At 49.0% G+C, this 22980-nt stretch overlaps 1 protein-coding gene across 1 annotated transcript in view; it reads left to right on the top strand.

Moving 5' to 3' along the window:
* The window catches only part of KIF15 (kinesin family member 15), a 263264-nt gene that overhangs the window by 46313 nt on the left and 193971 nt on the right, over positions 1-22980 (top strand). The window contains exons 8-10 of the mRNA XM_075315169.1: positions 18090-18299; positions 22511-22636; positions 22760-22882. Of these exons, the coding sequence (XP_075171284.1) occupies positions 18090-18299; positions 22511-22636; positions 22760-22882 (459 nt within the window). The remainder of the gene's footprint in view (positions 1-18089; positions 18300-22510; positions 22637-22759; positions 22883-22980) is intronic.

Genomic DNA, 22980 nt, shown 5'->3' with positions numbered 1-22980 from the left:
ATTGCTACAGAACATCAACGTTTTCTACGTTTTGTGATAGGAGACGACCATTTTCAGTTCGTAGCTCTGCCATTTGGTCTGGCAACAGCCCCACGGGTCTTCACCAAGGTCATGGCGGCGGTGGTAGCAGTCTTGCACTCTCAGGGACACTCGGTGATCCCTTACCTAGACGATTTATTGGTCAAAGCTCCCTCTCAAGAGGCATGTCAGCACAGCCTGAATGCTACGCTGGAGACCCTACAGTCTTTCGGATGGATCATCAACTTTCCAAAGTCGATCCTATCACCGACTCAATCACTAACGTATCTTGGCATGGAGTTTCATACTCTAGCAGCGATAGTGAAGCTTCCGCTGAACAAGCAGCGGTCACTACAGACAGGGGTGCAATCTCTTCTGCAGGGCCAGTTGCATCCCTTGCGGCGCCTCATGCATTTCCTAGGGAAGATGGTGGCAGCCATGGAAGCAGTTCCCTTTGCGCAGTTTCATCTGCGCCCACTTCAATGGGACATTCTCCGCCAATGGGACGGGAAGTCAACGTCCCTGGACAGGAAAGTCTCGCTTTCCCAGACGGCCAAGGACTCCCTACAATGGTGGCTCCTTCCCACCTCATTGTCTCAGGGAAGATCCTTCCTGCCCCCATCCTGGGCAGTAGTCACGACAGATGCGAGTCTGTCAGGGTGGGGAGCAGTATTTCTCCACCACAGGGCTCAGGGGACGTGGACTCCGCAGGAGTCCACCCTTCAGATCAATGTTCTGGGGATCAGAGCAGTGTATCTTGCTCTACTGGCCTTCCAACAGTGGCTGGAAGGAAAGCAGATCCGAATCCAATCGGACAACTCCACAGCGGTGGCATACATCAACCACCAAGGAGGGACGCGCAGTCGGCAAGCCTTCCAGGAAGTCCGGCGCATTCTAATGTGGGTGGAGGACAGAGCATCCACCATATCCGCGGTTCACATCCCAGGCGTAGAAAACTGGGAAGCAGACTTCCTCAGTCGCCAGGGCATGGACGCAGGGGAATGGTCCCTTCACCCGGACGTGTTTCAGGAAATCTGTCGCCGCTGGGGAGCGCCGGACGTCGACCTAATGGCATCCCGGCACAACAACAAGGTCCCGGCATTCATGGCGAGGTCGCGCGATCAAAGAGCTCTGGCGGCAGACGCCTTGGTTCAAGATTGGTCGCAGTTTCAGCTCCCATACGTGTTTCCGCCTCTGGCGCTCTTGCCCAGAGTGCTACGCAAGATCAGATCCGAGTGCAGCCGCATCATACTCGTCGCTCCAGACTGGCCGAGGAGGTCGTGGTATCCGGATCTGTGGCATCTCACGATCGGTCGACCGTGGTCACTGCCAGACCGACCAGACTTACTGTCCCAAGGGCCGTTTTTCCATCAGAATTCTGCGGCCCTGAACCTGACTGTGTGGCCATTGAGTCCTGGATCCTAGCATCTGCAGGATTATCTCAAGGAGTCGTTGCCACAATGAGACAAGCTAGAAAGTCGAATTCGGCTAAGATCTACCACAGAACGTGGAAGATTTTCTTATCCTGGTGCTCTGCTCAGGGAGTGTCTCCCTGGCCATTTGCATTGCCCAAGTTTCTTTCCTTCCTGCAATCGGGGTTAGAAAAGGGCTTGTCGCTCAGCTCCCTTAAAGGGCAAGTTTCGGCACTATCCGTGTTTTTTCAGAAGCGTCTAGCACGTCTTTCTAAGGTGCGCACGTTCCTGCAGGGGGTCTGTCATATTGTGCCCCCGTACAAGCGGCCGTTAGATCCATGGGATCTGAACAGGGTACTAGTTGCTCTCCAGAAGCCGCCCTTCGAGCCTCTGAAGGAAGTTTCCTTTTCTCGGCTGTCACAGAAAGTGGCGTTTCTTGTTGCGATCACATCGCTTCGGCGAGTGTCTGAGCTGGCAGCTCTGTCATCCAAGGCTCCCTTCCTGGTGTTCCACCAGGACAAGGTAGTGCTGCGCCCTATTCCGGAGTTTCTCCCTAAGGTCGTATCCTCTTTTCATCTTAATCAGGATATATCCTTGCCTTCGTTTTGTCCTCATCCGGTTCACCGGTATGAAAAGGACTTACGTTTGCTAGATCTGGTGAGAGCACTCAGAATCCACATTTCCCGCACGGCGCCCATGCGCCGTGCCGATGCGCTTTTTGTCCTTGTCGCTGGTCCGCGCAAGGGGTTGCAGGCTTCTAAAGCCACCCTGGCTCGATGGATCAAAGAACCAATTCTAGAGGCCTACCGTTCTGCGGGGCTTCCGGTTCCTTCAGGGCTAAAAGCCCACTCAACCAGAGCCGTGGGTGCGTCCTGGGCATTACGTCACCAGGCTTCGGCTCAACAGGTGTGCCAGGCAGCTACCTGGTCCAGTCTGCACACTTTCACCAAGCATTATCAGGTGCATACCTATGCTTCGGCGGATGCCAGCTTAGGTAGAAGAGTCCTGCAGGCGGCAGTGACACCCCCGTAGGGGAGGGCTGTTTTGCAGCTCTAACATGAGGTATTTCTTTACCCACCCAGGGACAGCTTTTGGACGTCCCAATCGTCTGGGTCTCCCAATAGAGCGCTGAAGAAGAAGGGAATTTTGTTACTTACCGTAAATTCCTTTTCTTCTAGCTCTTATTGGGAGACCCAGCACCCGCCCTGTTGTCCTTCGGGATGTTTTTTTGTTGTTTGCGGGTACACATGTTGTTCATGTTGAACGGTTTTTCAGTTCTCCGATGTTATTCGGAGTTAATTTGTTTAAACCAGTTATTGGCTTCCTCCTTCTTGCTTTGGCACTAAAACTGGAGAACCCGTGATACCACGGGGGGGGTATAGCCAGAGGGGGAGGGGCCTTGCACTTTTAATGTAGTGCTTTGTGTGGCCTCCAGAGGGCAGTAGCTATACCCCAATCGTCTGGGTCTCCCAATAAGAGCTAGAAGAAAAGGAATTTACGGTAAGTAACAAAATTCCCTTCTTTTTTTTTCTTTTTTACATATATTTTTAAATTTATTTATTTATTTTTTTATAACTTTACTGGTTCTGTCAGTCCCCTTTAACTCCTTCTGCCCCGGGGCACTTTCCGCTTTTGCGTTTGTTTTTTGCTCCCCTTCTTCCGAGAGCCGTAACTTTTTTTAATTTTTCCGTCAATCTCGCCATATGAGGGCTTGCTTTTTGCGGGACAAGTTGTACTTTTAAATGAATGGTTTTACCATGTGGTGTACTGAAAAACAGCAAAAAAATTCCAAGTGTGGAAAAACTGCAAAAAAAGTGTGATGGCACAATAGTTTTTGAGATGTTTTATTCACGGTGTTCACTATATGGTAAAACTGATGTGTGGGTATGATGCCTGAGGTCGGTGCGAGTTTGTAGACAGCAAACATGTATAGGTTTACTTGTATCTAAGGGGTTAAAAAAAATTCACAAGCTTGTCCAATAAAAGTGGTGTACGTTTTGCGACATTTTCCGAAACCCGTAGAGTTTTAATTTTTTGGGATCTATGGCTCAGTGACGGCTTATTTTTTGTCTCGAGCTGACGTTTCTAATGGTACCATTTTTGCGCAGATGCTACGTTTTGATCACCTGTTGCATTTTGCGTAAAACTTGCGGCGACCAAAAAACGTAATTTTGGCGTTTGGAATTTTTTTGCCACTACGCCGTTTACCAATCAGATTAATTGATTTTATATTTTGATCGGGCATTTCTGAACGCGGCGATACCAAATATGTGTATATTTATTTATTTTTTAACCCTTTAATTTTCAATGGTGGGAAAGGGGGGTGATATAAACTTTTTAGGTTGTTTTTTTTTTTTGTGTGTTTTTTTTTTTATTTTTTATTTTACTAGTCCCCCTAGGGGGCTATAGCGATCAGCAATCCGATCGCTCTTATCTATCTGCTGATCACAGCTATACAGCTGTAAACAGCAGATACAGTCACTTCCTGCTTCCCTGGCCTCCGGACCGGGTGAAAACGAAAGTGAAACCTCATAGCTGCAGGAGTCATCAAATGACCCTGTGCTGCCATGGCAACCACCGAAAGTCACGTGATCACTCACGTGACTTCCGGTGGGGGCGGCGGTAAGTGAAAATCTTCACTGCACGTATATACATCTCACTGCCAGACTTTGGCAGCAAGATGTAAGGGGTTAATGTTACGGGTGGAATGCGATTCCACTCGTAACATGCAGGCACACATGTCAGCTGTTGAAAACGGCAGGGGGCGGGGCTTAACGGGACACGCTCCATGACGGATATATCTGTCCATGGTCGTGAAGGGGTTAATGGACTTGAAGTTGCAATGATCCAATTGCTTGTGCTGTGTATAGCAGAGTTTGACAGCAGCATTTAGCAGGTTAACAGCCATGGGTGGAGCAGAGCACAGCTGATAAAGGTACATGATGGCTGATTAAATTAGCCATCATCTGGGAAAGATGTGGGCTCAGCCAGCCCCATCGGTCAGTGACACAACCTTTGACGTACATGTACGTCAAAGGTTGTGTAGTAGTTAAAAAACAACAAAAAAAAGCCAAACCCTCATTATACAGATTAATGCAAAACATGTAGTCACTGAGGGCCACCAGCTAGGCTGAATGACTAATATTTCAGGCTGTAGCATTTTTATTTCTTTGCACTCTACTGACTTGGCAAATTTCGAGTTGATTCCACGAGGAATTCTTGCCAAAGTCATGACTAGTGCTTTTTCTTTGGAAACAAAAAACATAAAACGCTTGCTTTCCAAAGTGGTGTGGATTTCTCATTGAAATGAATAGGTAGACTATTCAGAGTTGTGAAGTGGGTTTTGAAAATGATCGACAATCCACAGTAAAAAAAAAAAAACCTGAATGTAAGCTTGTATTTCTGCAGCAGATTTGCAGTTTGAACCTTGATTTTGGTAATGCTGTACATAAATATTACATTTTTTTTTTCTTTTTACAGCTTTTGCCCAATAAAAACCCTTAAATAATTTGTTGTATACAGTACTGCGCAAAGGTGTAAAAAGTGGTGTAGAAAAATTGCTGCAATGTAAGAAGTGTTAATATTATTTTATTCATTTTGTGAAGTGATAAAAAAGGGAAATCCAAACTAAATCATTATGACAACCCTTTTCCTTCACAAAAACATCAAAGCTTCAATTCTTCTAGACATAGTTTATAAAGGGGCTCATCAGGGAGGTTGTGCCAAATATTTGGTGAAATAACCACAGATCACCTTGTTCAAATAAACCTGTCTCTTTATATAATCCCAGACAGACTTGATGATGTTTGGATCCGGGCTCTGTGAAGCCATATCATCACTTCTAGAACTCCCTGTTATCCTGTATGATGTGTTTAGGGTCAATGTCCTTCTTCTAACTACATTTGGAGCCAATCAGATGCTGCCCTGATGGTATTGTATTTTGTACCTGACAAGTATCTTCCTGGATTTCTCATTTTTGAGGACAGAAAAAGGTTTTCAGCATTGAGGACCATAAATTCAATGGTCAGGGAAGGAAAGTTAATGCAGCAGATGAGACACATCATACTTGCTTCCCTTCTAAATCTTAGATGTCCAGCAGTGACAACAGCTCAGAACTAGCAGCAACCAGTGCAACCAACCTACACCCATCTGCTTTTTCAGAGACGCCTGGCCAGGAGTGGTCTCCATGAAAATATTGCTACAAAAAAAGTACACTTTTGACATGGAAACAAGGCAAGAGACTTAAAGGGAACTAACCACTAGGATTTTGCCATATGAAGTAAAGGCAGTGCCATAGTGTCACTAGGATGCTGAATCCAGGCATATATTTTGTTAAAAGATCAGATTCTTGGTTGCTGAAATATCTTTAATTAGAGTTGAGAGAGTACAGCAGCAATGGCGGAGTGGCGCGATATTTAAATAAAGAAAAGGGGGCATGCAATACAAGATACAGGAGGAGGAATAAACTCCGAGGACCTGACCCACAAAGGCCCTCCCCCAATGCACACATCAAAGTGCACTGCATTTCTGCAACTGTGATTAAAGATGGAGTTGAGCGAGTACCTAACTATTCTTACTCGCTATACTCATGAGTGCTGTCTAATACTCACGTATTCATTCCGAATAGCGTGTGCAATGCAAGTCAATGGGAAAACTCGCAAAGTAACAAGTAACCTGAATACCGTACTGTTCGTGCGAGTAGCAAATAGTGCGGAATTCGGGTTACTTGTTACATTGTGAATATTCCCCATTGACTTGCATTACACACGCTATTTGGAATGACTATGCGAGTATTAGACAGTATTTGTTATGAGTATAGCGAGTGCAAATAGTTAGGTACTCGCTCAACTATCTTTAATCACAGTTGCAGAAATGCCCTGCACTTTGTGTGCATAGAGTGAGGGCCTTTGTGGGTCAGGTCCTCGGTGTAGATTCCTCCTCCTGCGTCTTGTATTGCATGCCCCCTTTTCTTTAATTAAATATCGCACCACTCTGCCATTGCTGCTGTTGGCGTGCAATATAAGACGCAAGAGGAAGAATATATACCGAAGACCCGACCTACAAAGGCCCGCCCCCATTGCTTCCGTCAATCAAAGTGTAATGAATTATTTGATTCGACTACAAATTTGATTAGAGATATTTCAGCAGCCAAGCATCTGATCTTTCAACAAAGGCTATACTTGGATGCAGCATCCTAGTGCCAGTATGGCACTGCCTTTACTTCATATAGAAAAACCCTGGTGGTTTGTTCCCTTTAAGTATGCACACAAACATAAAAACTGGGGTGCAGAAAAATGGCAGCAGGTGCTCTGGACTGATGAATCAAAATGAGAAATATTTGGCTTTAATAGAAGTCAGTACGCTTTGTGAAGGCCTGAGGTGCAGTACAATACATTGTCTGCAAGAAACAGTGAAGCACGGTGAAGGCTCCTTGCAAGTTTGGGTCTGCATTTCAGCAAATTGAGTTGGGGATTTGTTCAGGCAGGTACTTATCCATCATTCAGTACCACCAGGGAGGCGTCTGATTGGTTCCAAATTTATTCTGCTAGAAGACAATGATCCCAAACAGACAGCCAATGTCATTTAAAGGAACTGGACAGCTGATGCATACTTTCTAATCCATCAGAAGCATGTATCAGGCACTGGCTGTATGATTCAGCCAGGTAGGTCTGAAAGTGTTTGCGTCATAGTTTAACCCCTTCCCGACCTTTTTCGCACCATATGCGTCATGAGACCTTGTGCCTTCCCGACCTTTGACGCACCGTATGCGTCATGGCGGGTTTCCATTCCTGCAGCGCTGGTGACCGGGTTTACTGAAATGTCACCAGCTCTGCAGGTACATAAGGACTTGTAGTTGAACCCAGGGGGGGTGGCTTTGCGCCCCCCCCCCCCCCCCCCGTGGCTACGATTGCTCTGATTGGCTGTTGAAAGTGTCACTTTCACATTCAATCAGAACGATTGTAATATTTCACCAAACTTGGTGAAATATTACAATCCAGCTATGACTGATGATGCAATATCATCAGCCATTGGCTGGAGCAGGGAGAGCTCCGTGTAATGCCCCCCCCCCCCATCTGATTGGAGGTAGCGTCCATGTGATGCTATCCCTCCAATCAGATGTGGAGGAGCGATCTGACCGGTGGGTGCCCTCCCCTTCAGCTTCGTCCTGACCGTGGACTGCGACGCTGAAGAGGAGGGTCACCTGCTGCCGCTGCCACAGCGATCTGCCGCCACCGATCACCATCCGGTAAGTTGTTTTTTTTTCTCCCCTCTTTGCTGTCTTTCCCTTAGTGTCTGTGCTGTCTTCCCCCTCCCTTCTGTGCTGTTCCGCGCTCCCCTCTGCTGTCTTCGGTCTCTTCCCCCCCCCCCCCCCGCTGTCTTCCGTTCCCACCCCGACCTCCGCTCCCCCCGCCGTCCGATTCTACCCGCACTGACCTCCACTGCCTTCCCCGACCTCCGCTTCCTGTGATCGCTCTCCGCCGGTGTCCTGCTTCTGACACCCAGCTGGTGTGAGTGACTGATGCAGCTGCCAGTGATCAATCCCCCGCCCTGGTGATCACTGGGCAGCAGGGGGCTGATCACTGGGCAGCAGGGGGCTGATCACTGGGCAGCAGGGGGCTGATCACTGGGCAGCAGGGGGCTGATCACTGGGCAGCAGGGGGCTGATCACCCGGACCCCCATGCGCCCCTGCGATCTGTGCCCCTGCAATCTGCGCCCCACCTGCGATCTGCGCCCCACCTGCGATCTGCGCCCCACCTGCGATCTGCGCCCCACCTGCGCTTCTGCGATCTGCGCTCCTGCAGTAGAAAGTTTCACCAAACACACATACACACGCACACTAAAATAAAGTTTAGGGTTTGGGGTTTTTTTGCACACGCGCACACAAATGTCCTGCTCGTCCCTCCGTAGCTGGTGGTGAGGTAGAGGGTCCCACTTTTCTCTATTTCTCCCACTCTTCCTCCTCCAGTGACACAGACTTGACGCCGCGGGAGGAGAAGAAGCCGGAGGCCGGGAGGAGAAGAAGCCGGAGGCCATGGAGGAAGACCCACAGTAAAGTGTGAGTAACCCCCAACCTAGCGCTAGTGCACTAAACCACACACACCAAACTGAAGTACATTACACCACACTAACCTGAAGTACACTACGTCAGGTTGGTATGCGGTGTGGTAGTGTACGTCAGGTTGGTGTGTGTGTGTTGTGTGTGTGTATCATCAACCTGACACACACCAACCTGAGGTACACTACCCTATACCACACTGCACACCAATTTTACTTTGTGTATGTTAGGTTGGTGTGTGGTGCATGTCAGGATGGTGTGTGTGGTGTATACTATACCACACATACCAACCTGACGTATACTAAACCACACCCACACACATCAACCTGACCTACACTACACCACATACCAACTTGACATACACTACGTCAGGTTGGTATGTAGTGTAGTGTAGGTCAGGTTGATGTGTGTGTGGTGGTGTACGTCAGGTTGGTATGTGTGGTGTAGTATACACCACACACACCATCCTGACATGCACCACACACCAACCTAACATACACTCAGGCTATGTGCGCACGTTGCGTAATTACATGCAGTTACGCTGCGCTTTGTAGCGCAGCGTAACTGCATGCGTCCTGCGTCCCCTGCATAATCTATGGAGATTGTGCAGGGGCCGTGCGCACGTGGCGTCTTAGAGCGCAGCGCTTCGGCTGCTGCCCGAAGCGTGCGTTCTAAGAAGTGACATGTCACTTCTTCCGTGCACTTTGCCGGCAGCCCCTGCTCTGTCTATGGCAGGAGTTGCATGCAGAGCGCACGTTCTCTGCCGGCACCATGCGCTTCAGAACGGAGCTTTTCAGCTGCGCTCTGAAGCGCACCCTTTAGGTGCGGTGCAGAGCGCACACGTGCGCACATAGCCTGAGTCAGGTTGGCGTGGGGTGTAGTGTGTTAGTTTGGTGTGGGGTGTAGTGTACGTCAGGTTGATGTGTGTGTGTGTGTGTGTGTGTGGTAAACACCACACACACCAACCTGATGTATACTACACTACACACACACACCAACCTGACATACACTACATATTCTCCATACGCCACATGGTGTCCGTAAATAATTGGAGCTAATTTTCCATTCAAATTGTTAGCAGACACCATGTCGCGTATGGAGAGCCCCTGTGTGCCTACACATTGGTGCTCCCCCAAACGTGACCCCCATTTTGGAAACTAGACCTCCCAAGGAACTTATCTAGATGCATAGTGAGTACTTTGAACCTCCAGGTGCTTCACAAATTGATCCGTAAAAATGAAAAAGTACTTTTTTTTTTCACAAATTTTCTTTTAGCCTCAATTTTTTTCATTTTCACATGGGCAACAGGATAAAATGGATCCTAAAATTTGTTGGGGGCAATTTCTCCTGAGTACATAGATACCTCATATGTGGTCATAAACCACTGTTTGGGTGCACGGCAGGGCTCGGAAGGCAAGGAGCGCTATCTGACTTTTTGAATGGAAAATTAGCTCCAAAAGTCAAATAGCGCTCCTTGCCTTCCGAGCCTTGCCATGCACCCACACACTTTATTTCCACCACATATGAGGTATCTGTGTACTCAGGAGAAATTGCACAATAACTTTTATGGTGTAATTTTTCTTGATACCCTTGTGAAATGCTACATTTTATGGCTAAAGTAACATTTTTGTGTAAAAAAAAAAAAAGTAAATTTTCATTTTTTCCTTCCACATTGCTTTGATTCTTGTGAAGCACCTAAAGGGGTAATAAACTTCTTGGATGTGGTTTTGAGCAGTGTGAGGGGTGCAGTTTTTAGAATGGGGTCACTTTCTTTGTCGCTCCATTGGGAGACCCAGACAATTGGGTGTATAGCTTCTGCCTCCGGAGGCCACACAAAGTATTACACTTTAAAAAGTGTAACCCCTCCCCTCTGCCTAATACACCCTCCCGTGGCTCACGGGCTCCTCAGTTTTATGCTTTGTGTTGAAGGAGGCACACATTCACTCGAGCTCCCATTTTAGTCAGCAGCAGCTGCTGATTGTATCGGATGGAAGAAAAGAGGGCCCCCACAGGGCCCCCGGCATGCTCCCTTCTCACCCCACTAAGTCGGCGGTGCTGCTAAGGTTGAGGTACCCATTGCGGGTACAAAGGCTGGAGCCACATGCCGTTTTCCTTCCCCATCCCTTAGAGGCTCTGGGAGAAGTGGGATCCTAACCGGTCATCCATTCACTGGGACCGGGCTCCCTCTGCAGCCCCTGTGGGAATCTGACGGACAGGAGACTTGGTATCATCAGGGACAGGGCCCTGCATCTAAAGGTACTCTGTGTCCCCTTGGGGACGGTGCATGGAGCGCTTTGGTCTCAGACGCTGCAGCGGCTGCTGTATTTTTATGACGACCGGGACTACCGCACCGACCGCGCCTGTTTGCCGGCCGCGGTATTAAATTTAGTCACCGGCTTCATGCGGCCTAGTGCCATAACTCCCGCCCCCGGGCCTGCCAGTCCAGGGGTAAGGGCGGGACGGTCGACCTGACGTCGGCAGTGAGGGCTGGAGCACACTTTAGGTGTCCTCCTCCCCCCTCACTATTCACTGTGGGGCACCAGATTCCCGCACTTTATTAGTCGCTGCCCACAGCTCCCTCCTCCCCTGAGAGCGCCGGCAGCCATGTTTTAAACACATTCTGCCGGTGGAGGACTTCTGGAACGAGCTCTGCAGCTCTGGGAGACCCAAGGCAGGGAATCTGGTGGACACACACTGCTTTGGGCGGTCGCTAAGCCACACCGGTCACCCGGTGCTGGTCCCCCTAGGGTGCCGAAGTGTGTGTATATATATATATATATATATATATATATATATATATATATATATATATATATATATATATATATATATATATATATATATATATATATATATATATATATATATATATATAATTTTCTCTGTTCGGCCGCATTGTTTTGCTTTTGGCTATATACCCTCAGTGATCACTCTCCTAGGAGACAACAGCATGTCGTTCACAAGGAGCAAGGGTGCCAAGACACAGGGTTATTTTGCAACCTGTACCTCTTGTGCGGCTATGCTACCTGCAGGTTTCACCTACCCTCACTGTGAGCAATGCTCGGGCCCTGTGGCACTAGCTCAGCCGGAGCCTCAGGCACTGGTGGGACCCTCGGCTCAGGTAGAACTGCCGGCTTCCCCTGTCCAGGTGGCAGGGACAGAGTTTGCAGTTTTAGCTGAGAAACTCTGTCTATGGACAAATGGTCTGCTAAGATACTAGAAGCTTTGCAGTCCAGACCGGTCCTTACACAGGCCCCGGGCACTGCGGGATCATCGCCCCCAGGCCCCTCTCGGTCTGCGCCGCAGCGTGCTCCCGGGGTGGCCCCTAGGTATCACGTGGAGGACTCCGGCACGGACCGCATTCCCAGACCGGCTAAGCGGGCTCGCTGGGAATCTTCCCCGACTTCATCACGCTGTTCGGGGTCTCAGCTTGAGGACTCTCTGGAGGATGAAGCGGAGGTCGCAGCCCAGGGCTCTGACCCTGACGTTGCTCTCAATCTTGATACACCTGAAGGGGACGCCATAGTAAATGACCTTATAGCGTCCATCAACCAGGTGCTAGATCTTTCTCCCCCCAACTCCACCTATAGAGGAGTCGGCTTCACAGCAGGAGAAACACCAGTTTAGGTTTCCCAAACGTACACGGAGTGCTTTTTTCGATCACTCTAACTTCAGAGATGCTGTCCAGAAGCACAGAGCTTTTCCGGACAAGCGCTTTACTAAGCGCCTTAATGACACACGTTACCCCTTCCCCTCTGACGTAGTTAAGGGTTGGGCTCAATGTCCCAAGGTGGATCCTCCAGTCTCTAGACTAGCAGCTAGATCCGTAGTATCAGTGGCAGACGGTTCATCGCTCAAGGATGCCACTGACAGGCAGATAGAGCTCCTAATGAAATCCATCTATGAAGCCACAGGCGCGTCTTTTGCCCCGGCCTTTGCAGCCGTGTGGGCACTCCAAGCTATCTCAGCTTGTCTGTCTGAGATTAATGCGGTCACACGTACCTCTGCTCCGCAAGTTGCGTCTTTGACTTCTCAGGCGTCGGTATTTTCATCCTACGCCATGAATGTCGTCCTGGACTCTGCTAGCCGTACAGCGGTAGCATCCGCCAATTCGGTGGCAGTCCGCAGGGCCATGTGGCTACGCGAATGGAAGGCAGACTCTGCTTCCAAGAAGTTCTTAACCGGTTTGCCATTTTCTGGCGACCGATTGTTTGGCGAGCGATTGGATGAAATTATTAAGCAATCCAAGGGAAAGGACTCGTCCTTACCCCAGTCCAAACCAAACAGACCTCAGCAACGGAAAATTCAAGCGAGGTTTCGGTCCTTTCGGCCCTCAGCCAGATCCCAATCCTCCTCGTCCAACAGGCCACAGAAGGGCCAGAGGAACTCTTATACATGGCGGTCTAAGTCACGTCCTCCAAAGACCGCCGGAGGCACCGTCTCCAAGGCGGCCTCCTCATGACTTTCGGCCTCCCCAAACCGCATCCTCGGTCGGTGGCAGGCTCTCCCGCTTTGGCGACGCCTGGTGGCCACATGTCCAAGACCGATGGGTGAGAGACATTCTGTCTCACGGTTACAGGATAGAGTTCAGCTCTCGTCCTCCGACTCGTTTCTTCAGAACATCTCCGCCCCCCGAGTGAACCGATGCACTTTTTCAGGCGGTGAACACTCTGAAGACAGAAGGAGTTGTGATCCCCGTTCCCCTTCAGGAACGTGGTCGCGGTTTTTACTCTAACTTGTTCGTGGTGCCAAAAAAGGACGGATCATTCCGTCCCGTTTTGGACCTCAAACTGCTCAACAGACACGTGAGAACCAGACGGTTTCGGATGGAATCTCTCCGCTCGGTCATCGCCTCGATGTCACAAGGAGACTTCCTAGCATCAATCGACATCAGGGATGCTTATCTCCATGTGCCGATCGCACCAGAGCATCAACGCTTCCTGCGTTTCGCCATCGGGGACGAACACCTTCAGTTTGTGGCACTGCCTTTCGGCCTGGCGACAGCCCCACGGGTCTTCACCAAGGTCATGGCATCCGTTGTGGCAGTCCTACACTCTCAGGGCCACTCGGTGATCCCTTACTTAGACTATCTCCTAGTCAAGGCACCCTCCCGGGTGGCATGTCAACACAGCCTGACCGTTGCTCTGGAGACTCTCCAGAGGTTCGGGGGGATCATCAATTTCCCAAAGTCAAAATTGACTCCGACCCAATCACTGACTTACCTCGGGATGGAGTTTCATACTCTCTCAGCGATAGTCAAGCTACCGCTGGACAAACAGCGTTCGCTGCAGACAGGGGTGCACTCTCTTCTTCGGGCCCAGTCACACCCTTTGAGGCGCCTTATGCACTTCCTGGGGAAGATGGTGGCAGCAATGGAGGCAGTCCCCTTTGCGCAGTTTCATCTGCGTCCACTCCAATGGGACATTCTCCGCAAATGGGACAGGAGGTCGACGTCCCTAGACAGGAACGTCTCTTTCTCTGGCAGCCAAAACCTCTCTTCAGTGGTGGCTTCTTCCCACTTCTCTGTCGAAGGGAAAATCCTTCCTGCCCCCATCCTGGGCTGTGGTCACGACGGACGCGAGTCTGTCAGGGTGGGGAGCGGTTTTTCTCCACCACAGGGCTCAGGGAACCTGGACTCCGACAGAGTCCTCCCTTCAGATCAATGTTCTGGAGATAAGGGCAGTGTATCTAGCCCTATTGGCTTTCCATCGGTGGCTGGAGGGCAGGCAGATCCGCATACAGTCGGACAACGCCACGGCGGTCGCGTACATCAACCACCAGGGCGGCATGCGCCGCCGTCAAGCCTTCCAAGAAGTTCGGCGGATTCTGCTGTGGGCGGAGGCCACAGCCTCCACCATCTCCGCAGTTCACATCCCGGGCGTAGAAAACTGGGAAGCAGACTTTCTCAGTCGCCAGGGCATGGACGCAGGGGAATGGTCTCTTCACCCGGACGTGTTTCAAGAGATCTGTTGCCGCTGGGGAATGTCGATCTCATGGCTTCTCGGCACAACAACAAAGTCCCGGCATTCATGGCACGGTCTCAGGATCACAGAGCTCTGGCGGCGGACGCATTAGTTCAGGATTGGTCGCAGTTTCGACTGCCTTATGTATTTCCTCCTCTGGCAATGCTGACCAGAGTGTTACGCAAGATCAGGTCCGACTGCCGCCGCGCCATCCTCGTAGCTCCAGATTGGCCGAGGCGGTCGTGGTACCCGGATCTGTGGCACCTCACGGTGGGTCAACCGTGGGCACTCCCAGACCGACCAGACTTGCTGTCTCAAGGGCCATTTTTCCATCTGAATTCTGCGGCCCTCAACCTGACTGTGTGGCCATTGAGTCCTGGCTCCTAGCGTCCTCAGGGTTATCTCAAGATGTCATTGCCACTATGAGACAGGCCAGGAAACCAACGTCCGCCAAGATCTATCACAGGGCTTGGAGGATCTTCTTATCCTGGTGCTCTGATAAGGGTTTTACCCCCTGGCCGTTTGCCTTACCCACTTTTCTTTCCTTCCTTCAATCCGGAATGGACAAGGGTTTGTCTCTCTGCTCTCTCAAGGGACAAGTATCGGCGCTTTCCGTGTTTTTTCAAAAACGTCTAGCCAGGCTTCCGCAGGTCCGCACGTTCCTGCAGGGCGTTTGCCTCATAGTCCCACCTTACAAGCGGCCGCTGGAACCCTGGGATCTTAACAGGGTTCTAAGGGCTCTTCAGAAACCACCTTTCGAGCCGCTGCGGGATGTCTCTCTATCACGTCTTTCGCAGAAGGTGGTTTTTCTAGTGGCAGTTACATCGCTCCGTAGAGTGTCAGCGCTGTCATGCAAAGCCCCCTTCCTGGTTTTTCACCAGGATAAGGTGGTTCTGCGTCCGGTCCCGGAATTCCTCCCTAAGGTGGTATCCCCTTTTCATCTCAATCAGGATATCTCCTTACCTTCATTTTGCCCTCATCCAGTTCACCAATGTGAAAAGGATTTGCACTCTTTAGATCTAATGAGAGCACTCCGGCTCTACGTGTCTCGCACGGCGCCCCTGCGCCGTTCTGATGCGCTCTTTGTCCTTGTCGCCGGCCAGCGTAAGGGGTCGCAGGCTTCCAGGTCAACCTTGGCTCGGTGGATCAAGGAACCGATTTTTGAAGCCTACCGTTCTTCTGGGCTTCCGATTCCTTCATAGCTGAAAGCCCATTCTACCAGAGCCGTGGGTGCGTCCTGGGCATTGCGGCACCGGGCTACGGCTCAGCAGGTGTGTCAGGCGGCTACCTGGTCTAGTCTGCACACCTTCACAAAACACTATCAGGTGCATACCTATGCTTCGGCAGATGCCAGTCTAGGTAGGCGAGTCCTTCAGGCGGCGGTTGCCCACCTGTAAGAGGGGGCCATTTTCGGCTCTTTTTATCGGGGTATTCTTTTACCCACCCAGGGACTGCTTTTGGACGTCCCAATTGTCTGGGTCTCCCAATGGAGCGACAAAGAAGAAGGGAATTTTGTTTACTTACCGTAAATTCCTTTTCTTCTAGCTCCTATTGGGAGACCCAGCACCCGCCCCTGTTCCCTTCGGGCTGTTTGTTCTTTTGTGTACACATGTTGTTCATGTTGAATTGTTCCTTTGGTTCATGGTTTTCAGTTCTCCGAACATCCTTCGGATTGAATTTACCTTAGACCATTTATAAGTTTCCTCCTTCCTGCTTTTGCACCAAAACTGAGGAGCCCGTGAGCCACGGGAGGGTGTATAGGCAGAGGGGAGGGGTTACACTTTTTAAAGTGTAATACTTTGTGTGGCCTCCGGAGGCAGAAGCTATACACCCAATTGTCTGGGTCTCCCAATGGAGCGACAAAGAAAGTGACCCCATTCTAAAAACTGCACCCCTCACACTGCTCAAAACCACATCCAAGAAGTTTATTACCCCTTTAGGTGCTTCACAAGAATCAAAGCAATGTGGAAGGAAAAAATGAAAATTTACTTTTTTTTTTTTTACACAAAAATGTTACTTTAGCCATAAAATGTAGCATTTCACAAGGGTATCAAGAAAAATTACACCATAAAAGTTATTGTGCAATTTCTCCTGAGTACACAGATACCTCATATGTGGTGGAAATAAAGTGTGTGGGTGCATGGCAAGGCTCGGAAGGCAAGGAGCGCTATTTGACTTTTGGAGCTAATTTTCCATTCAAAAAGTCAGATAGCGCTCCTTGCCTTCCGAGCCCTGCCGTGCACCCAAACAGTGGTTTATGACCACATATGAGGTATCTATGTACTCAGGAGAAATTGCCCCCAACAAATTTTAGGATCCATTTTATCCTGTTGCCCATGTGAAAATGAAAAAAATTGAGGCTAAAAGAAAATTTGTGAAAAAAAAAAGTACTTTTTCATTTTTACGGATCAATTTGTGAAGCACCTGGAGGTTCAAAGTACTCACTATGCATCTAGATAAGTTCCTTGGGAGGTCTAGTTTCCAAAATGGGGGTCACGTTTGGGGGAGCACCAATGTGTAGGCACACAGGGGCTCTCCATACGCGACATGGTGTCTGCTAACAATTTGAATGGAAAATTAGCTCCAATTATTTACGGACCTCGGCCTCTCAAAGTCGCTTCAAATGTGCTGTGGTCCCTAAAAAAAAGTTTTTTGTAAATTTTGTTGGAAAAATGAGAAATTGCTGATGAACTTTGACCCCTTCTAACTTCCTAACAAAAAAAAAATTTGTTTTGAAAATTGCGCTGGTGTAAAGTAGACATGTGGGAAATTTTATTTAGTAACCATTTTGTGTGACATATTACTCAGATTTACGGGCATACAATTTGAACTTTTGAAAATTGCGCAATTTTCTAAATTTTCGCCAAATTTCCGAAATTTTCAAAAATGAACGCAAAAAATATCGGCCTAAATCTACCACTTTCATGAAGTATAATATGTCACAAAAAAACAATGTCAGAATCGCCGGGATCCGTTTAAGCGATCCAGAGTTCTAACCTCATAAAGGGACACTGGTCAGAATTGCACAAAATGTCGAGGTCAGTAAGGTCAAAATAGGCTGGGGGCTGAAGGGGTTAAGAGCCACCAGGGACTGAACTGCATGTAAGACTAGTCAGACAGGCGGATCCCCAGTGGCTTCTCCCCATTCACTGTCCTGGATTTACAGGTTTCTCCCGATTTGCTCATGTAGAGAGACCTCTCTGTAACTGGCAGGCGTAGATGAGCTGCGGGGACCCTCTTATCTGACTAGTCTTATGTGCCACTCAGTGCCGGCATTTAAATAGGTTTCCTCTGAAACATTGCAGCATTTCAGAGTCACATACCTGGCTTTAATCATATAGCCAGTGCCTGATACATGCTGTCCGTGCATTGGGCAGCATATCATTCTTACTTTGCAGTATCTTATACACACCTGCCCAAAACTCTTACATTGTACAGTGTAGGCCATGCCCTTCCCGAGTTTGGTGACCGACCAATACTAGTAAATGTAATGCCTTAAAATTGTCATTCTTTGAACAGCGCGATTCATAACAGAACCTATGAACTGGTTTTCACCCCACAAAGGGTAATTTTTTTTTTTTTACTATATGCTAATTCCAGAAGGAGGGATTTTATTATTTATTTTTTTTTTTTCCAAGGTACTTTCTACCGGGTGGAGAAACAGACGCGTGGCTTCAACTTCAATGAATCGGGAGTCCTCACGATCCCATGCTGTGTTCACAGTCACCATTGAATCAATGGAGAAAATCAATGAGATTGTTAATATTAGATCTTCACAACTCAATCTTGTAGATCTTGCAGGATCAGAGCGGCAAAAAGACACACATACAGGAGGAGTCAGACTTAAGGTTGGCATCCATTTTTTTTTTTTTTTTACTTACTAGAACAGCTTAATGAATAAAAATTTAAAAAATGGAAGTTATCGGCAAGTGGCTGCAGGAATATATGCTTTCTCAGTATTGTGGACTCACCGTCTTCCCAGCATTGAGTTAGTGTTGTCACAGTCCATCTTACAATTACATTTACTGTAATAAAGCTCATCTATCCCAATCCATCACACATGTTGTCATATTAACATCTGTCATTTGTATCTGAGTAGAAAGCTTTCATGGAATGTTTTTCCTATTTATCACAACTGAATCCCATTGAAATCAATAGTGTCCTCTTTTCCAAAGAAAGTAAATTAAAGTGATCCTGTCAGGTGCAATATGCACCAAGCAGTACGAGCAGTTCTGGTGCGTATCTATAATCCCTGCCTAAGGGTCAGCACACACGGCAAGTAATACGGAGCGAGTGGAATGCGATAAAAAAAAATCTCATTTCACTCTGGGGTTTTGTTTTTTTTTCTCAGCCCTAATTGAACCGGGCAAACAGTCGCAGCATGCTGCGGGTGGATTGCGATCCTGTTTCACTCGCACCCATTCAAGTCTATGGGGGCGAGAGAAACCTCGCATTGTACTCTCATTACAGTGGTCGTATCAGTCGGCAAGTGAAGAGATGGGGAGATAAATCCCTCCCCTCCGCAGCGCCGGCCCTCACCTCCGCAGCTGTGGTCTGATCGCAGGATCGGACCACAGTCGAATGATACTCTGCTCCCGCTGTGCTGCTAGCGTGAGCCGAGTGTCATGCGAGCACTCGCACTATTTCCCATATAGCCTCAGCCTAACTGTCCCTATATACACTAGCAGAAATAAACAGATCCTTAGAAAAAGTATTTCTAAAGATCGTTTATTATATGATATGCCAGTGACTAGTCGAAAGGGCGTTGGTTCCCTTGGCTAGTCGGCTCACATAACATGTTAGCACGCCCCTGTAGACGCCGCACATACCTCACTTTTGATGGTGGCCGGCGGAGGATGAATGCGCACCACGCATGATCCAGAGTCTCCGGTACTTCCGATCATGCGCACCACACCTCACTGAAGCTAGGAAGCTTACTCCTGGCATAAGTTTAGTGCGCATGATCGGAAGTCCCAGGGACTACGGATCATGCGCATCCATCCTCTGCCAGCCGCCATCAACAGTGAGGTATGAGCGGCGTCACTGCACATTCATTAGCATGTTAGTACACCTACAGGAGCGTACTAACCTGCTATGTGGGCCGACTAGCCAAGAGAAGTAACGCTCTTGCGACTAGTGTCTGCGCTCATTAGTATATAAGAAACAAACTTTAGAAATACTTTGTCAAAGGATCTGTTTATCTATGCTAGTGTATACAGGGACAGTTAGGCAGGAATCACTAATGCGCACCCAGAACTGCTCTTGGTTCTGGGTGCATATTGCACCTGACAGGTTGCCTTTAAATTCAATGGACTGATGTAGTATTGTCCTTTTAAGTTAATCTCCCATTTTGACACATTAACTCAGAAGATTTTTACACCAGAAAAGTCTGATGTTTATTTGCCACGGAATTCGCAGCAGAAATCCAGGGCTAATCTATATATCACAACTGTTACGAACCGGCGCCGCCATAGCCGCAAGCAGCCTGCTGCGGTTCCTGTTGCGCCCAGGCGCCGGCTGCCGTTCTTGGCCGTGCCTCGGGTCGTCCAGTTGGCGGTTCCTTCCGCCACGTCTAAGTGTGGAGAGGCGGCTAGTGCGCATGCGTGCGCCGATTTACCCCAGCCAGAGTTTAAGCCCGGTGTTTTGCCTAGTGAGCATGCTCAGCCTGATTGTGTTATGTCTGAGACTAAGTCCTCAGTTCAGGCTACTGAGCATGCTCCCACAATTAACCCTAACAGCCTCTTTGCACAGGTACTTGGACTTCGTGCTGTGTCTAATTGCTGGGATGTGCCTACTGAGCATGCTCAAACTGATAGTCTGCTTTCTGAGCCTGTTGCTCAGGCTACTGGGCATGCTCAGGCACTTAGTGCACCAGAGGCTAGGTCCGGTAAGGACCTCACTGAGCATGTCCGTGAGGTGGCAGGCCCTGATAGGGCAGAGGTTGTCAGGTGTCCTGATGACGTGGCAACTCCGAACTGGCTCGCAGAGGCCCGCCCCTATGATCTGTCACCTCAGTATTGGTCGTCAGACGATGACTGGTGAAGTGTTTGGGGCATGGCTGCCATGAGGTCATCAATGACGTGGCGGTTCCGGATAGGTCGCATGTGACGTCACTGATGACATGGCACTCTGCTATTGGACCTTGGTGGTTCCACCCTGGGTTTGGGGCGGACCCAGGTTATAAAAGGGGCTGGAGACAACATGGAGGTGCGCAGTCTTCACTTTTGCTCAGTCAGAGCACACCTCCATGTTAGAGCCTCATTGCGGCATAAGCCTATGTTGGGAAGCGGTAGGTAGGGTTAGGCGAACGGTGCCTGTCACGCCAAGATTCGTGGCTCGGCACATCAGGGTCAGGCGCCGTGCTTCCCTCCTGCCGTTCCAGTCTTGCTATAGCAGCCCAGTGGCGTTAACTGGGCTGCGGCTGCTGTGCTTCCTGTCCGATTGTGCCCCCTACGCACACAGACAACGCACCTGCTGCGCCACCTGTCCGATTGTGCCTCCTACGCACACAGACAACGCACCTGCTGCGCCACCTGTCCGGTTGTGCCCCCTACGCGCACGGACAGCGTACCCCAGGACCCCTGTGGAGTTAACAGGGTGTTCCTTATCCTCCTCGGCTTCCTGGTCAACGCTACTGGTGTACTCATCTGGCCTGACGTGTCCTACACACACGTGGCCAGTCGAGAGGTGGCCAGAAACGCTAATCGGAGGACCGCTCGGTCTGACGTGTCCTACACACGTGGCCGACAGGGCGCTTTCGTAGCGGTCTTCCGGTCAACGCTACCTGGTTACCACCCGGCCTGACGTGTTTCCTGCACACGTGGTTGGTGTAGCGCTAGGTGCACCAAAACGCTAATCGGGTTGTCGTCCGGTCTGACGTGTCCCAACACACATGACCGGTTCCCAGAGTTCCTGGGTTATCTCAGAGCCATCCAGCTCTATAGTCTCCGCCTAACCCTCAGGTGCCAGCAGCTCCTTTGTCATCTGGAGCACGGTGGGCCCCGACTGGCGATTAGGATATATACCCCCTGGTCCTAATCTGCCGGTCCCCCCGTAACAACAACCTTCTTCAGTTTCTAAAGACCTACCGTCAAATGTGCAATTAAGTGAACAACAAAGAATGGATGCTGTTTTGTGCATGGTTTACTTGTTTTTTTTCTTGTGTCCAAAAAAAAAAAACAAGTTTAAAAAATTCCCTCAAGTGACTTGCAGGGGGGAAACATAGTCCCTCTCACTTCCACATTACAGGGGTGAGTGATGCTGACGACCTCAAAACTGCAAACATGTTTGCTTATGTGAGCGGTAGGTATCGTAGACCTATCCTATTCTACTGTAGAGTCCATCGTGCGGTAGTGTAACAACACACCATAAAGTCTGACTAATTGTTCATACGTGTGGTTCAGAAACAAGAGTCACATTTTATGCTGTAACACATGAAGTAATGTTATTGGGGGATGTCTAAAGGCTGCTTTACACGCTACAATTTCATATGCGATCTCGTATGCGATGCGACACGCCCAGGTCGTATATACGATCTGCAGAGATCGTACATAGGTCATCTCTGAGCTGTCACACGTGCATATTCTATACGATGCCACATTGATCAATATCTCGTTAGATCTACTAGATCGCAGACAGGGATAAAATATTAACATTACACGAGTTGCGTATGCCTTATAAAGCACGAAGGACAATTCGTTACGCAGTTGGTACCACCAGTCATAGCGGTGGGCGTGAGGCATGGTGTGGAGAGACACGCCCGCGTCGCATATGACGTATATAAGGACGTTGAGGCTCGACGTTGGTAGGGTGTCAAACGTTACAATATACCGGTTTCGTTCAACAAGACGAACAATATTTAGAAAATGAACGACATGTATGCGCTCAACGTTTTTGCGAACAATCCGGGTCGCACGTAGGTGTCACACGCAACTACGTCACTAACTATGCCGGATGTGCGTCACTTACTACGTGACCCCACCGACATCTTGTAAGATATATTGTAGCGTGTAGAGCCCGCTTTAGATGATCTTTGTCCTTCTATCCTTCTTTTCTATAGGAAGCTGGAAGCATAAACCGATCTCTGAGTTGCCTGGGACAAGTGATAACTGCTTTGGTCGATGTGGCTAATGGGAGACAAAGGCATATCTGCTACAGAGACTCCAAGCTTACTTTCTTGCTACGGGTATGTTTTCTCAACTTAAGGGCATAAATTGTTTTAACCCATAGCAATATATAGAACAATATTATTTAATTTTGAAATAGTTTTATGCAGATATTTTAATCTACTTTTCTATGTATTTAACAGGATTCACTTGGAGGCAATGCAAAAACCTTTATTATTGCAAATGTTCACCCTGGATCCAAGAGTTTTGGGGAAACCTTATCAACTCTTCAATTTGCACAGAGAGCAAAGCTGATTAAGAACAAGGTAACGTTGTCACAATGGATGCATTCTACACCACTTTGTTGTATTTCTTACCTTTAGACTAAAGCTGGTGTCACACTAAGCGACAGCGACAACGACGT

This window comes from Anomaloglossus baeobatrachus, chromosome 6, assembly GCF_048569485.1.
Source record: "Anomaloglossus baeobatrachus isolate aAnoBae1 chromosome 6, aAnoBae1.hap1, whole genome shotgun sequence".
NCBI lineage: Eukaryota > Metazoa > Chordata > Amphibia > Anura > Aromobatidae > Anomaloglossus > Anomaloglossus baeobatrachus.
This window is presented reverse-complemented; position numbering and strand designations above follow the sequence as displayed.